The 15,922-nt window shown below is 51.7% G+C and overlaps 1 protein-coding gene across 4 annotated transcripts in view; it reads right to left on the bottom strand.

The window, feature by feature from the left end:
* The window catches only part of MGRN1 (mahogunin ring finger 1), a 50,825-nt gene extending 41,365 nt beyond the window's left edge, over nt 1-9,460 (bottom strand). For all 4 annotated transcript variants that reach the window (XM_066560764.1, XM_066560761.1, XM_066560762.1 and 1 more), the window contains exons 1-2: nt 9,290-9,460; nt 1,883-2,001 (exon numbers count right to left, since the gene is read on the bottom strand). In XM_066560764.1, coding sequence (XP_066416861.1) covers nt 1,883-2,001; nt 9,290-9,377 — 207 coding nt within the window. In that variant the 5' untranslated portion in view covers nt 9,378-9,460. The remainder of the gene's footprint in view (nt 1-1,882; nt 2,002-9,289) is intronic.
* Nucleotides 9,461-15,922: the final 6,462 nt, after the last annotated feature.

Genomic DNA, 15,922 nt, shown 5'->3' with positions numbered 1-15,922 from the left:
CTCTTTCATGTGTATTGCAGCATGCAAGCAGTGATCTGACTGCTAATCAGCATGCTGAAACCCTGGATTACTGGGGGAAACTCTTTTTATTCTGAAACAATGGGGCAAATGTTCTGGAAAAGAAAAGAGACAGGGATAGGGGGCCTCATTCTATTCTACAGTCAAGAAATCTTCTCTCACAGATTGTCCTTTAAATAGGGACAATAATGCTTCAGACTGTAATTCTCCTTAGTGGGCACAGGATCTCCAGTGAGAAATGCAAAGGAAACTGCTTATTGTGATGATCACAACCTGTGCAGCTGCAGAGCTGCCTGCTGGGCACCAGGGACCACCAACACATTTCCTTAGAAATGAGGCAAAGCCTCCCTTACTCCAAAGCAAGAACTGGGCCCATGTCCAGAAAACAGTGCTGCTGCTCAGTGCTTGAGTGGGTTTTTTTTTCTTTTTCCTTGAAGATTAATCAGAGCTGCCAAAGGGCTTTAACTTTACATAGGCAAACTATATTCCACAACAGCCTCCTTCTCTTAAACCCACTTGGCAAATGTCCCACGGTGTTAATGGGCTCTCACCCACTCCCCTCTGGAGAAATGATGAAACCCAGAGCTGGGATGTCAGCAAGGAAGCCCAGGCTGGGACATGCAGGTGATTGAACGGTGCCAGCTCAGCCCCTGCAGGGAGGGCCCTGTGTGCAGAGTGGCCCAGGGGATGTGGTGAGCACCCCCAGGCCTGCCCAGCACTGACACAACCACAGAGCTCCAGCTCAACTCCCTCCTCCTAATTCTGTTTCCCAACTGCATTTCCTGGTTAAACAAAGACTTTCCAGATTCCTCCTTGTCCATCCTGTGACCTGAGTGTGGCTCTAAAATGACCAATGGCACAGCCTGAGGAGAAACTCAGAAAGCAGAACGTGCTTGTAACTGTTCCAACTCCAACTTGCCTCAGTTTCCCTCTTCTGTAAAACCAGGGTGATCCCAAACTGCCACCAAGCATTACAAACATGAATTAATTAATTAATGGTCACAGCTTTTCTGATGAGACATGCAGGTAGTTAAATTAAATAATTAATTAAACTAGAATCATGACTTCTAGTTCTCATTTTCATGTTTGGAAGCTGCAGAAACAACTAGGAAAATAGTGAACAAAGCAAGCAGCTCTTCCCTTTCCTCTCCAGCACTCAGAAAAGATCTCCAAATGGCTCCTCCTCTGTCACCTTTTAGTTCTTTTAAGCAGTTCTGAGATGCAAGAGAAATCCAAAACATAACACTTTGCATAAAATTCCTGTCTTTCCCTCAAAACAACATTATTCCCTTTTCAAGAACAAGCCAATCACTTGAGCAAGTTGCTTTTCACACTCTCACAGACATCTGTGGGCCCAAAATTACATTTATGTTCCAGCTAGGAAAAGAGAAGGAGGGATTTTCTGAGCAGCCCATCTAGGTATAAACCCCACAAAATGTCAAGGTCTGTCTTAACACTGCCCCACACCCAGTCAGGTCACTCAGACACAGCAAACAGCACGTGTTGAACACAAAACCTGCCCAGGAGCCTTGGGAAGTTCAGGCTCTGCTTCCCAGCCCTCTCTGCAGCAGGTTTTACACTTGTTCAGGCAGGCAGGCAGAATCAGTCCCAAATTCTGTGCTCCTCAGTCCCTGTTCCTCCTCCCCCACCACTAATTCCTTCTGTCCTCAGTGAAAATAAGCCTCCAAGGTGAATTCAGCCTCTCAGGAAAACTCAGTTTGCATCTGAACAGACTGGAATGACATTCCCCAAGCAGTGAGGACCTCTCAGGTCTGTGCCACTCTCCTCTACAAACCCTACCCAAGATTTTCCAAAATAGGCAGGAAACAAAAAAGAGTAAAACAGACAGAACATAGGAACTTGCCTGAACTGGTCTATTTCCAAGGAAGTTTAAGTCCATGTTCTCACCAAAAAGGTAACCCTCAGGGTGAGGGGTGTCAAACTTCTCACCTCCCATAAAGAAGTGACTTGCAAAGTAGTTTCCTAGAAATAAAAAACACAAGAGAATGGGAAAAAAACTCTCTAAATGAGTGCTTCCTGGAAAAGTCAGTGCAGTTTTAAATTCACAAGTATAAAAGAGCCACAAGACACAGAAAAGACTTGCTTATTCACCCCTTTGCTGTAGTACTCACCACCAGTGCCAACAGTAGGAGAAGAAAGGAAAAAAACCAAACAAATGAAACAAAAACCTAGAATAAGTATTACAGTGGACATAATTCCACTTCAACTTGTTTTCCAGAGAAGGAACAGGAAGCAGGAAAAGTCAGCTCTTTCCAATATTGCTCCGTTCTGGTCAATTCTTCCTGTTTCCTCCAGTTCCCAGTGTGAAGTCCAGTCCCACAAACACCACAGGCCTGCTCAGAGAAGGATGAGGCTTCTCCCACTGCAAAGTTCAGCACAGCCAGAGGTCTCCTGTCACCTTTCATCCCCTCTTTGACTCCCATATCCCACACAAGAACCACTCCAAACCTTTACTGGGAGTGCTGGAGACTGTACACCCTGATCTGATTTAATGAATAATGCTGACAGTTCTAAATGCAGAAACATGGATGTCAGGGACTGACTAAAGTGAAAGTCAGCTCTGAAAGTTTCACCATGAATTTGTTTCATTCATCTTTAAGGTGATGCACTACAGTGAAAAATTCAGGACACAAAGTATGTGCAAGGTCCCTGGGATTCTGGAGCATGGAATTGAGTGTAAAATGCACAGAATTAATTCAGGTGTGTGAGAGCACCACAAAGTAGCTCCCTCCTAGAAAGACTTCAGGAAAATACTCTCCCATGTGAACTTCACAGAGGTACAGTTTCAGAGAAATAAGTATCAGGAGAGAACTGAAATAAAAGGCTCCATCCAAGCCACTTCTCTTCAAGTTTCAGAGTGGGGGATGAGAGGACTGAGCCAAATGTACACTTGCTTCCCTGGGTGCAATGCATAGACAGCATAAATTTGTGTTCAAATGAGTCATTCCAGAAGCAGTAACTAATCATCTGAATGGCTGTGGAGGCATTCTGGAGGGATCTGCAGTCCCTCTAGTTAGGAGCAAGCAGGATTTACTCAGAAATTGAAGGGTTTTCATGAATGGCTCTGTTTTTTCCATTAAGGCTTTCTCCCTTTATGCTTCAAGAAAGGCTCTTTTCACTCTGCACAGATGGCAGTGCCTTAATGATGATGGGAGGGCTCAGCTACTGCTGAGCTCAGCTAACAAGCACCCAGATGTTTGTAGTACTGAAACACATCCTTCTTTCCAGATCCAACAATCACCTTCAGCACAGGTCCAGCAGCTACTTAGAATCTGTCCTACAGAATCATTTAGGTTGGAAAAGCCCTCCAAGATCATCAAGTCCAACCTCTGACCTATCATCACCTTGTGAACCAGATCAGAGCACTGAGTGCCACATCCAGTCATTTCCTGGACACAAATGTAGGTGCCCCAAATGACAGGGAATCTTTTCCCATTCCTCCCAGAAGCAACAAAATTAAAAACCTAATCTGTATATAATGTCCAAGCACAGCCGGCCTGACACTGCCTCTCCATCAGAGATACACCATGCAGGTTTGTGTATGCACTGAGGTTCAGAAAACCACACTGAAGGCTGGAATAGATTCCACATTTTATGTGGGTCAAGCAGGATTATGCTTTGGAACATTTTATTCGATCAGCTGAGAAGACAATGCTTGTGCAGGATGTCTCAGTAGCACAGCAGCTGGTTATCTGGGATCAGAGAACTCCCTCTTATCCAGTGATGAGACACAATTACACAATCATAGAATTGCCTTAAAGACCACACAGATCCAACTCCCTGCCCTGGACACCTTCCATGACACTAGGCTGCTCCAAGCTCTGTCCAGCCTGGCCTTGGCCCCTTCCAGGGATGACAAAGCCACAGCTTCTCTGGGCAGACCCGTGTCAGGGCCTTTTCACCCTCACAGGGAAGGATTTCTTCCTATTATCCAATATAACCCTACTCTCTGCCAGTTTGAAGCCATTCCCCCTTGTCCTGTCACTCCAGGCCCTTGTAGATAACCTTGCCCCATCTTTTCTCTAAGCTCCCTCCAGATACTGCAAGGCCACAGTGAGGTCACCCCAAAGCTTCTCTTTTCCAGGCTGAACAATCCCAACTCTCCCAGCAGAGCTGCTCCATCCCTGGGATCATCCTGGTGCCTCCTCTGGACTCTCTCCAGCAGCTCCACATCCTTCCTGTGCTGGAGGCAGCTCTGCAGGTGGGGTCTCACCTGAGCAGAGGGACAGAATCCCCCCTCTCCTTCTGCCCACGCTGTGGGATCAGCCCAGGACATGGCTTGAAAGCGTCTCCAGAGATGAAAAAGTCTCTCTTGCTCAACTGGAACAACACCCAGACACAAAACCAGCACGTTCAAGGCACCTGCCACACTGTCACTGCTCCACTAAGAACTGCTTTTGACATCTCTACCCAATTGTTGGGATTTCTCACAAATACAGTAGCTGGAATCACAGCTTCAGTTCCACATTCAGACTGAACTCTCTTCATCTTCCTGCTAAGTCACCTCCTGCAATGTGAAGGAGAGGTTTTCCCCCCGAGGCACTTCCTTTATAAGCAAACAAGAAACGCAGTGCCAGGCACGAGGAGCACAGGGAAAACCACTCTGAGGTTCTCAGAGGGAACACACAGAACAACCCTGAGGCTGCTGCACACACAGAAACTGCCACACACACGAGGTCTCAACAGACAAACAAACCAGAACGGCAGCAAACTGTCTCCACAAATTTACAACACGGTTTTCAGCAGCTATAAAAAGATATTCTGTTGCAAGCTTTCAGAAAGCTCTTGCTACAATGACACCCAAGTTCAGAGCTCTCAAGTGAGACCAAAGTTACGGATGAATCCTCTCAACCACGATCACAACCATCTCAGAGTTTGCCCAAGTTGAAGGCAGAACATTTTAAGAAAACATTTCTTAAATACCACACCAGGGACTGAAATGAAAAGGAAAATTCCAGATGGAAAATATGAGGCATCCTCTTTGGCAGTCACTGTGACATTTAGGATTTTTAGTGGCTCTAGCAGGCGTGCATATATATATATATTCTATGCATTGGAATCCTAGGTTCCATTTCCAAATCCAGTACAAAGACAGCTTTAGAACTTTAGCCAGGCTATCATGGCTCTGGAACCTTGTTCCCATATGTTCCCCCAGGCTATAAAACCACCTTAAGCAGGTGTTCCAAGGCCAGCTTTACACACAGCTCTGTAGCTACGGGCACAAGGAGGATGCTAAGTGCCATTCTCTTTGGCAGGAAAAAGAAAAAGCAAAAAATCCTTGGACTGATCCTCCACAGAACTGCTACAAACAGAAACCCTCCAGGAAAATGCAGTGACACGCTGACCAGGAAAAAATCACACATAAATAAAAAAGGATGGAATAGGATAGAAATGCCATAACAAAGAAAAACTGTGGCTTCACTTCCCCAGAGTAAATCAGCACAAAGCACAGAGCAGCATGAGATAAAAGAGAACATGACCAAGTGAGGCAGATGAAGCCCAAGCAGTGGTTGTAAGAGGAATTGTTGTGGTGGAAAACTTTACAGTGGCTGGAAAAACTGGGACCACTGGGACAGAACAGCCAAGTCTGACTCATTCATTTGTCCTATGCAAAAAACCAAACTGGAACCCAAGGCTCCTTCAAGGCATCAAATGACAGCAAAATACTTTATATTTAGTACAGCATAGTGCTGGGGGTTTATTATCATAATTGCACCAGCATTAAGCACCAGATTGTCCAGTCATAATTACCTCTCCCTAATCCCATATCCATGCACCACATGGATGTGATGCACAAGAGACAAGCTGAGAAGGGACACAACCTACAGGAGGCTGAGCACAGCTGTAATCCCATCACAGCATGGCTGTGTCACAATGTTCATTAACAGAAAGCATTTAGGTGCCCATTTAGGCTTCTCACCATTAATGCAATTAACAGTGAAGTGATAGAAATTGGGTTCTGTTTAATTACTCAGCCAGACAGTCACCACCATGGCAGCATAGTCCCAGGCACAGCCTGAACCAGCACACAGGGACAGTGACACTGTCATGGTACCCAGCAGCACAGAGATGGACTGGCTGTGACTCTGGATACTCTTCTCCTATTTAAAATTGCTCTTGCTTTGATTAAAGCCTCAATCCCAAACAACAAAGCAGTTCAGCTTCAGAGAGGAGCAATCCACTTCCTTTTCTTCCTCCCAGGAATCTCCAGGGAATCCTCTTCAAGAGCCTACTCCAGAGGAGAAGAGCCATCCCAAGGGCACGTGCTCCGTGCTGCAGAGGAGCTTATGGAACAGGAGCAGAGCTGTGGGGAGCACTGGGGCACTGCTCACTGCCCCAAAGCAACAGGGGCATGGCACATCCTTCCACTGCTCCAAGCACTGAAACACCACAGAGATCACAACTCTAAAAAGGGGAAAAAATAACCATTTTTAGCCTGTTTCACAGAGGCACTTACTCTTCTGTACAAACCAGGCCTTCCTCCCAACCCGTCAGGCAGGCACAATGCCTAAAGCAAGAAATTTTGGTTAAAAGGTACCAGCAAAGAGGGTTCAGACAAGGAAATTGGGTATCACCTTACAGCAGCCTCAGTCACCCAGATGGAGGAGGAAAAATGTAGGTGATACCCACCCAGAGCCTTGGAGGAAGAAGCAGGGCATTTTCTGAGGATTTCTGACTACAAAACTGCACACAATTTCCAACAAAGCTGTTAAACACCCTGCTTCACTGAGGACTGGCTCATGCAGACCAAGGTGGATTCCTCAGCAACCTCCTGCATCCTCCCCAGGGCATGTGACTGACCCAGCAACAGCCACATCAAAAGGCAATAAAGGAGAAGTGAATATTCCCCCCTGCCTTTGCAACCAGCTGGGACTCACCAAGGCTCAGCCACCGTGTCCCTCTCCACAGGCAGGCTGAAATCACAGCCAGAACACCTGGATTTAGGTATTTACCTGGATTTAGGGTTTGTTTCCTTGCACAGTGTGTCCTTGGCAGGGGGTATTTGCTCCCTCATCAAACCCAACTGATGCCCACCATGGACAGCAGCTGAGCAGACATTTGTAGTTAAGTCAAGATCTGCTGAAACCAGAGACAAGGAGGGATGGAATGGAAAAGGAGAAGGACAGGGCTGCACACAGGAAGGGTGACCTCAGGTAATGCTCCATCTCCACTTGTTCCAGACCATCAGGGGTAATCTCAGAGCCAGGAGTGAGAGTCAGGCTCACTCACCAGCACACACACCCAACACAGCCCATGGAAAACCAGCTTCTCCCACACAGGGCCCACAGCAGCAGGGTCCAGTTAGAAATAATTAGCAAACATTTGGCCCAAGAACATTTTGTACTACTTGCAGCTTGCTTCCTGAAATCCAAACCATACCCACTCACTTCCAGTCACCCTCACTGCCAGGTTTGGTCCCAACCTTCCCATCTCCAAGACAATCACTCTGGAGATGGCAGGACCTCAAAGGACACTGTCCCTCTAACACACTGAAGGAGGGAGGGGAGCTGCCATCCTAACAGCCCTCACTGTTCTGGGCTTTGAACCTCCACCTCAGAGGTGTTCACCACCTCTTCTTCTGCCTAGAGCTTGAACAGCTCTGCTCTCTCCCCAAAGTCAAGAGGATCCTTGTTAGATAAACCCAAAGTATGTGAAGAGAAAGCTCTGGCTTAACACCAGCTTTCAGAAAGAGCACAATAAAATGCCACAGAGAATTAATTTACAAGCCTTTAATTGCACCCAGAGCCTTTGTAGGAAATACAAATATTTTTATTTAACCAGCTGCTTGAAAGCATTGGCTGTTCAGTTCTACAAGGGAGATATCACATGTGGAACACTCTTTGGGAGCATTATGGTCCACAGATCCCCTTCCAGGGAGCTTGGTAACACACAAACCCAACCTCAGGAGTGGGATGGGGTTACCTTGCCAAGCCCCAAACCCAACACATCATTAACTTCCAGTTCAGCAGCACAGGAACAACAGGATGGTGATGTGAAAGAAGTTTAATGTCCATTGCATATGGTGGTTATAATTAATCCACTCTTTATCTAAAATGCTGTCACACACAGATCCAGCTGCGGCCAAACTGTGACACTTGCCTTTCCCAGCTGCCCAAAAACCCAGCTCCCAAACCCCCTAAAAAAGCAGTTAAATTTCCTAAAAGAGCCAACACAGCTGTTGGACTTTTCTAGGCAGGTTTCCCCCTTCCACCTCCTCCATGCCACCATTCCTGCTGAGGGCCAACCTGCAACAAGACAAGGTGTAATGATGACAGGAATCTGTTTGAGATGATCCTGCATCCCCTCCAAATTAAACAAGGGTCCTGGTCCCCTCTGAGGATGTCACAGCCAGCAGGTCATGGACACACACAGGACTTGAATCTCTGAATGACAAGTCTTTGTATTTCAGAGTGAGGGGACCCAAACTGCTGCTCTGCAAATTCTTCAGCCTGCCTGGAAAAGCCCTGACAGAACCGAAACCTAGAAAAATTGTAAGCAAATGGATATTGCAGGGGAAAAGAGTACCTGAATTTCCCTGACCACTTGTTTTCTGAGAAGAATAAGTAAAACTGTTTAAACAAGTTAAACCTGGTTAATCTCAAAAGCCAGCCCAAGAAAAGGTGAGTCATGGGCTCATCCCACCTGCACACAAGTGGCACCCAACTCTCCAAGCCCTCAGAACAATTCCCTGTGCAAAACAGACGCCCAGTAGGCTGCGTCAGCCCAACAGGTCCGAGGTGACAGCCACTGCCATTTTAAGGAGTTAAAGGGAAATTTGGCCATCGTGTATTCAACCAGACCCCATTCTGCTCCCTGTCCCAGCGAACTCCGCCGCGCTGCCCTTTACCGGCAGAGCCGCCGCACTAGCCCGGGACCAGCAGCTCGCTGAGGCCGCACCTCCACCGTGGGGAGCGGTCCCTGAGCACCCTCAGCACCCCGGGATGACGGGCGGTCACGGTGCCAGGCGGCGCGGACAGCTCGATGAGGCCTGGATGCCGGGCACGGGGACACGGTCAGAGCAGGGCACCGACCCCCGGGCAGAGCCGGCCCGGTGCCACCGCTGTGCCCACTGACAGCCATCCACCCACGGCCTGTCCGCCAGCGCGGCCGGGCAGGGCCGCGGGCAGAGCCAGAGTCGGTGACAGCCCAGACCGGTGACAGGCAGCCCTTTCCCCAGCCTCCCCGCCCGGCCCGGGGGGCACCGGGCCCGCCACGGCCTGTCCCCCTCCCCGGTCCCCGCGGCCCTCACCGGACTTGGGCGGGTAGCGGTAGGCCGAGTTGGCCTGGATGTCGATGTCCTCCACGCCCGCGATGCGCCGGCTGAGCAGGGAGCCCATGGCGGCCGCGGACAGGGCGGGCGGCCCGGGGGCGCAGAGCGGCGGCGGCGGCACCGGCACCGGGACCCGCACCCACGGCGGCGGCGCGGGGCACGCCGGGACAGCGAGTCCTCACGGCCCGGGACTACAGCTCCCGGCAGCCACCGCGGCGGCGCCTACCAACGGTGGGGCGGGGAGGGGCGGCATCTACCAATGGGGGGCGGCGGGGGGGGGCAGCGGGGGGGGGGCGGTGCCGTGAGCTCCGCCGGCAGAAGGCGCTGCGGCGGGTACGGGAATGGGGATGGGGAATAGGGAATGGGAGAATGGGGAATGGGAGAATGGGGATGGGAATGGGAGAATGGGGAATGGGAATGGGAATGGGAGAATGGGGAATGGGAATAGGAATAGGGATGGGGACGGGAATGGGAGAATGGGAATAGGGATGGGAATGGGAATGGGGAATGGGGACGGGGTAGAAAAACAAGGATGGGAATAGGAGTGGGCCCAGGGATGGGCATGGGGCACTTTGCATGGGAAGGACCCGGGCATGGACACGGAGATCACCAGGGCACACCTTAGATGGAGAAGCCCTTGGGAGCTCAGACAGGGATGCTCGAGGACACATCCTGTACAGGGAAGCACGGGGAGGATGGATGCCCAGGGACACACCTTGCACAGGGATGCAGAGGGAGAGTGCCCAAGGTCATGCTCTGCACAGGGATGCACGGGAAGGAGGGGTTCCCAGGGACACATCTGGCACAGAGAAGCACAGGGGAGATGCCCAGAGGGACACAGCCTGCACAGGGATGCCCAGGGCTCTCCAGGGACACATCATACACAGGGATACCCAGGGAGAATTATCCAGGGCAGGTCCCAGAGGTGGGACCTGCTACTGGCTGAGGCTTAAAGCCAGCAGGAAAGGAGGTGATCTGCCTCCCAGGGGAAAGCCTCTGCTTTCTGGGTTCCTCCCTCACAGGTAATCCACACATGAAAGCAATTGGAGATGCCTGAGGTTTGGATGTGAGGACAGGGAATGGCCACAGGCTGCCTCACATGTGGGACAAAACAGTCAGGAGGATGGTGTGGAGGAAGAGGCACGAAAAAGCCACCAGTGGCCCAAGACTGAGTCCCAAAGTGCCCTCTGGCACAGAGAACAGAGAAAAGCCACTCCCTGTGATGGGAAGTACCTCCCTGCACACACACTGCAAAGGAACTGGGCACCCAAATTCCCGGCAGTGGAGTTGGGAATCACTGAGAGACATGAAGGAGCTGAGGTGGCACATGTGAAATCCCTTAAATTGGCCTTGAGAGCAGGGAAGAGGGCTGGGATTTAGGGAAATGGGATGGAGCAGGGAGCAGAGCCTGCCAGCACAGGAGGATTTTGTGATAGCAAGTGAGCAGGCAGTGGGTGGAATTTGCTGGCTGTAAACACAAACTAAAACACGCCCAGCAGGAATAAGCAAACAATCCCCAGGCGAAACGTGCTTCCGGACAGTTATTATCCTTGCAGCTGCCGTGGCCACACAAACACAGCCAGAGGGGCTGGAAGAGGCACGGGATGCAGGGCAACACATGCTGGGGGTGAGGACAGGAGCAGACCCTGCTCTTCTGCATCCCATTGTGCAGCAGGGCTGGGAAGGAGGACAGGGATAAAGCAGGGAATGAGCAACAAGTCCTGCTGGCCAACCACAAGAGATGAATACCCTGCACCTGGCACAGGGGAGCCTGAGGCTCTGGCAGTGCCTTGGCAGTAACTGTGCCTGGGAACTCTCTGCTGTGTCCCCCAGGATCCTCCTGGCACCTGGAGTGCCAGTGCCTCTTGCTCAAGCAGCCTCTCCATTTCTCATAACCCTTTCTCATAAGCAGCAAGGGTTTCTCACAACATGAACAGGGAGGGATGGAGCCTGCTGACCATCACAGGGACAGGGATGGAGCCTGTTGACCATCAGAGTGACATGTGTACTGGCCCAGAGCATGTCCAGGGCTCCCTGCCTGCACAGCCACAGGAACAAGCTCTGGGCAGTGCCCTGGCAGCAGTGGGATGATGTGAACAGCCACCAGCAGCCCCAAACTGAGCAGGGTGAATCCACAACCCCCAAGGCCTCACTCTGCAGCCCAGCAGCTGATTTGGGGCTCAGTGCTGGAGCAGACTGGGCACAGCAAGGATCAGTGGGTCCATCTCCCTGTGCTGTCCTGAGAACTGGTGGCCAGCTGGCCACATCCTGGGGGCAAAGCAGAGTAGTGTTTGCACCATGAAGTAGGCGAGGAGGGGAATTTGCATTTGGGCAAATCTCCCTTTCCTCCCACAACCTAAGCACCTGCCTTTTCCAGCTCAAAGAGGCATGCAGAGGCAGCTGCCCCAGAGCTTTTTTTGGGACAGAATAGTGGAATCCTAGAATGGCTTAGGTTGGAAGGGACATTAAAGATCATCTCACTGCAAACCCACACTCCCTGAGCAGCTACGAGCTCGGTGCCATGTGAATTAAGCAGGGAGAGCCCGGTCCCGCTGCTGGGGGCGTTGGCTCTGCCCGGGGAGCTGCAGCAGGAGGGCTTTTGTTCCTCTGGCAGTGGGAAGGTCCCTCCAGGGCTGCCCAGCTCTCCGGAGCACTCCGAGGAAGCCGTCGGGCCCCGTGGGGGTTGCTGCCATCTGGAAGGGTGTCGGAACTCACTAAATCCCTCTGGGTGTCCAGAGTTGCTGAGCCCCCTGCCAGAGGGCTCAGAGACCCTGGCACGCAGCCCAGAACACCTGTGGGTTTGATTATGACCCATGGAGCAAATTACCAGCTTTGTATGAAGACCTGAAAGCCACAGAAGTTTAAGTAGTGTAATAATAAAATTATCACTAGGTGAAAAAGTAGATTTTGGGGTTCTTAGAATAGGGGTTTTGGGGACAAGATTGAGGGACTTGGGCATGTCCAGCCTTTCTTCTTCTTCTTCTTCTCTACCTCCATCTTCTGCTGTGATGTTGGCACTTTGGGATTGGTTTAGAGTAGAGGCTCACTGTCTAACATAGGTGATAGGTATTGGAAAGTAATTGTAAACATGTTATACATAGTTTGTAGTATAAAGAGCTAACACTACCCTGGGGGCAGTCAGAGTGCCTCTGTCTGTCCTGCTGAGCAGACCTCGGCTGGACAGGAGAAAAATTTTTACAGATAAGATACAATAAACAACTCTGAGACCGAGAACTGAAGAACTCCAAGTCATTCTTCGAACGTGCAGGCTGAAACAGAGACTGTTCACGTATCTCAGGGCTGCAATAAACTGCAAACTCCCGAGAGGAGGGCAGGGGCTTTTGCTGGGGAATCAGTCCCGGAGGGCCCTGCTCCGTGAGCCGTGTGTGACACACAGTGCCAATAGCAGCGGTGTGCCAGGGCGGGGCTCAGCCCTTCCTCCCCAAATCCCAGGGCCCCAGCGAGCAGAGCTGGAGGGCAGCAGCTCCTTTGCTCCTTTGCCCCCAGCCGGCCCGTGGGACACAAAGGCAGGATATTGCACCACGGCCTCCTCCATCCCATCACTGCCAGCAGCACGGGAAGGAGAGTGGAGGCCTCGGGGCAGGGAGCAGGGCTGCCCTGCCAGCCCTCAGCACTGTGAAAAACGCCTATCACTTGTTTTTAAAATTTTTAAAGTTTAATAGTAATAAAATGGTTATAAAAATAGTAATACAATTAGAGTAATAATAATTTGGACAATTTGAATTAGGACAATATGAGACAATAGAGACAAAGAGTTACGGACATCCGGGTACCTTTTCTGGGCAGCACGAGCCTGAAAAAGGACCCACATTAACAGAGGATTAACCCTTAAAAACAACAGCCTGTTGCCTATTCATACACTTCATACATGATGCATAAATTCCATTCAAATACAGGATTCTGTCAGGTCATCATCAACTTCTTCCTCTGAATCCTAACAGCGCCTTCCAGGCGGGAAGAAGTTTGTTTCTTCTGATAAGAGAGCAATAAATTCTTTTTCTCTGAAAGACTGAGGTGTCCTGTGGCTGCTATTTTGCTACAAGTCCTTTCTTTAAAAAAAAATATCCTACATAGCAGAGTTTCTCTTTTAACATTTTTTTGTAACCCAAAACTATATTTAACACACTACTTAAGAGAATTAATACAGCATTACTTTCTAACACAACACATATAATATTCATTTTAATATTTGCAAAAAGCCAATCATAAAATATGCATTTTTCACACTAGGGTCCCACAGCTCCTCAGGTGGGTCCTGTGGACTGCAGGAGCAGCACTCACCCAGCCCAGGGCACTGTGGAAGCTGCAAGAAGCAGCAACTGCCCCGCAAACGCTGGTGGTGCCACCCCAGAGAGTTTTGCACCTTCACCTCTGGGTTCCCTGAGATGTGTTTGTCCCCATTTTGGTGCTGCCAGCCCCAGGGTCTGCTTGCACCATGAGTGAGGAAAGACACAAAGATGGGAAGTCCTCTGTGAGAAAGGGATGAAAACACTTTCACAAGGTTCAAGGGACCTGAGACCCTGAGTGTCATCATGGTGTGGGGAGAGAGTGGTCAAACTGGGGAGGACCAGGGTGAAACTGGGCCAGGGCTCCTGCCACCAGGAGCCTGCAGAGCCCCAGGGGTGGTGAGGAGACCTCAGCTCCTGCAGTGGTTTTGCTCAGCAAAACGCATCCAGGAAAAGATGGGGGATCCTTTGAACCCCAGGAAGAAGAATCCACAGAGCTGCAGCCCAGAGGAGGCAGATGGGCCAGAGGGACACCCACCCTCCCACTGCCACATTTCTCCAGCCACCCCCAGCTGCCCTTCAGGAGCCTCCTTGGACATGTTGGGGGAAGGCAGCTACAAGCACACCCATGTAAACAAGGAAATATGTTTCCCTGCAAAGCTCCCGGTCACCAGAGCAGCTCATCCAAAGTCCAGCTGCTTGGGGTTTATTACCCAGTGCTTTGTCTCTGTTGTTCCCACTGCCACTCACTGTGTTTGTCAGGTACGTGTAGAACAACAAGGTTGCTCTACACACACGGAGTTACAGCTCACCAGAAGGAGTGGTGAGCCCATGAACTTTGCCTCCCTAAACACTGCCCTGCTCTGAGGGTTTACAACCCTTCCCGAAAGCCCTGCCAGGCCAGGCCCAACCCTTCTCCCTCCAAACACCAAACTGCAAGGTTTCTAAACATGCCTGGCTCTTTCTGATTAATCATTCAGGAGATTAGTTTTTCCTGCTGTATTTACACCGTGGTGGCTACAAATCTCCCTGTGTCACCTCTCTCTGGGGATTGTCTTGACCTTGTAAGAAACGAGCAGTCAGCTCTTGCTATGTCCCACTGCCACGTACAGCTGTGCCCTCACTTGGATTTAGACAGTGAGATTTGTAGAATGAGAAGGGAAACCCCTTGGCCCTGAAATTCTCCAAGGCTTGGAGAGGCTGAATGGTTGTGTAACTCCAGAATGGTTACTAAAGAACACATGGAAAATGGTGATTAGCTTTGGACAATACCAGAGCAATTCCTGTCCACACGGCATAGGCTGCAAACCCCACTGATCAAGTGCATTACCTGCCCGAGCTTCAGCCATTTAATCCTCAAGGCTCAGAAACACCAGCAAAATGCCAGCCAGGGTCAGAGGAGTTAGTGAACAATCCACTCAAGGCCAGGCAAACCTCTCCAAACTGCAGGAAACAGCCCAGAACCTCCGCTCAGGAAAGGCGGAGCCGGCAGCTCCCTTCATCTTTTCCCTGGTGTTCTTAGCCCCGGCCACTGAACCGCGGGGCTGTGCCTGCTTACCCTGAGCACCACCACTATCCGCCCTGCCGGGCCCTGCAGCACCGGCCTGCCCGCGGGCTTCCATCGGCTGTGGCTCTCAAAGGAGCCTTTCAGAGCGCCGGGAGCCCCCCGCACCTTCCAGAACCTTCCCTCGCTGCCGCTTCTCCCGTTAGGCGCCTCAGCGATGCACGGACACGCTGCGGCTGAGGGAAAACGGGACCAGACGGGGGGGGGGGGGCAACGCGCCCGCAGTTTATTAGCGCGGATGGAGGGCGCGGGGGCCAAGGGGCTGCTGCCCCACCGCCTCCCGGGCCGCGGAACTGCAGGGCAGCTGCAAGCCAAGGGGTCTCCAGCAAACCCCGTAGGCTGCAGGGGGGCAACGGCGGGGCCTGTGGCGGTTCGCGGTACCGAGGGGCGGCAGCGCTGCCCCCGGGAGGGCCGGCCACGGCGCAGTCCCGGCGCGGCCCCGGCGCTCCCTCACGTCAACAGGAAACCGCACGCGGCCGACTGTAAACACCGCCCGCGCCCACGTGACCCCGCGGCCCCGCCCCGGCCCCGCCCCGCGCGCGGCCCGCCCCCGCCGCCCTCCCATTGGGGGCCGCGCCGTTGTTGACCATATACGGTCAGGTACTACCAAGCCGCGGGCGGCGGTTGGCCGGCCCCGTGCGTCACTCAACGGGCGCCGAGCGCTCCGCAAACAGAGCGGGGCTTGCTGGGAGTTGTGGTCCAAGCGGGGGCAGGGCGGCGGGCGACGTGGTGAACAGGAACTACAAGTCCCAGGGGCGCCGCGCGGGCCGGGCCGGGCCGCCCCGCCCCGGGCGGCCGTGG

Source organism: Molothrus aeneus, chromosome 16, assembly GCF_037042795.1.
Source record: "Molothrus aeneus isolate 106 chromosome 16, BPBGC_Maene_1.0, whole genome shotgun sequence".
In the NCBI taxonomy this organism is placed as follows: domain Eukaryota; kingdom Metazoa; phylum Chordata; class Aves; order Passeriformes; family Icteridae; genus Molothrus; species Molothrus aeneus.
This window is presented reverse-complemented; position numbering and strand designations above follow the sequence as displayed.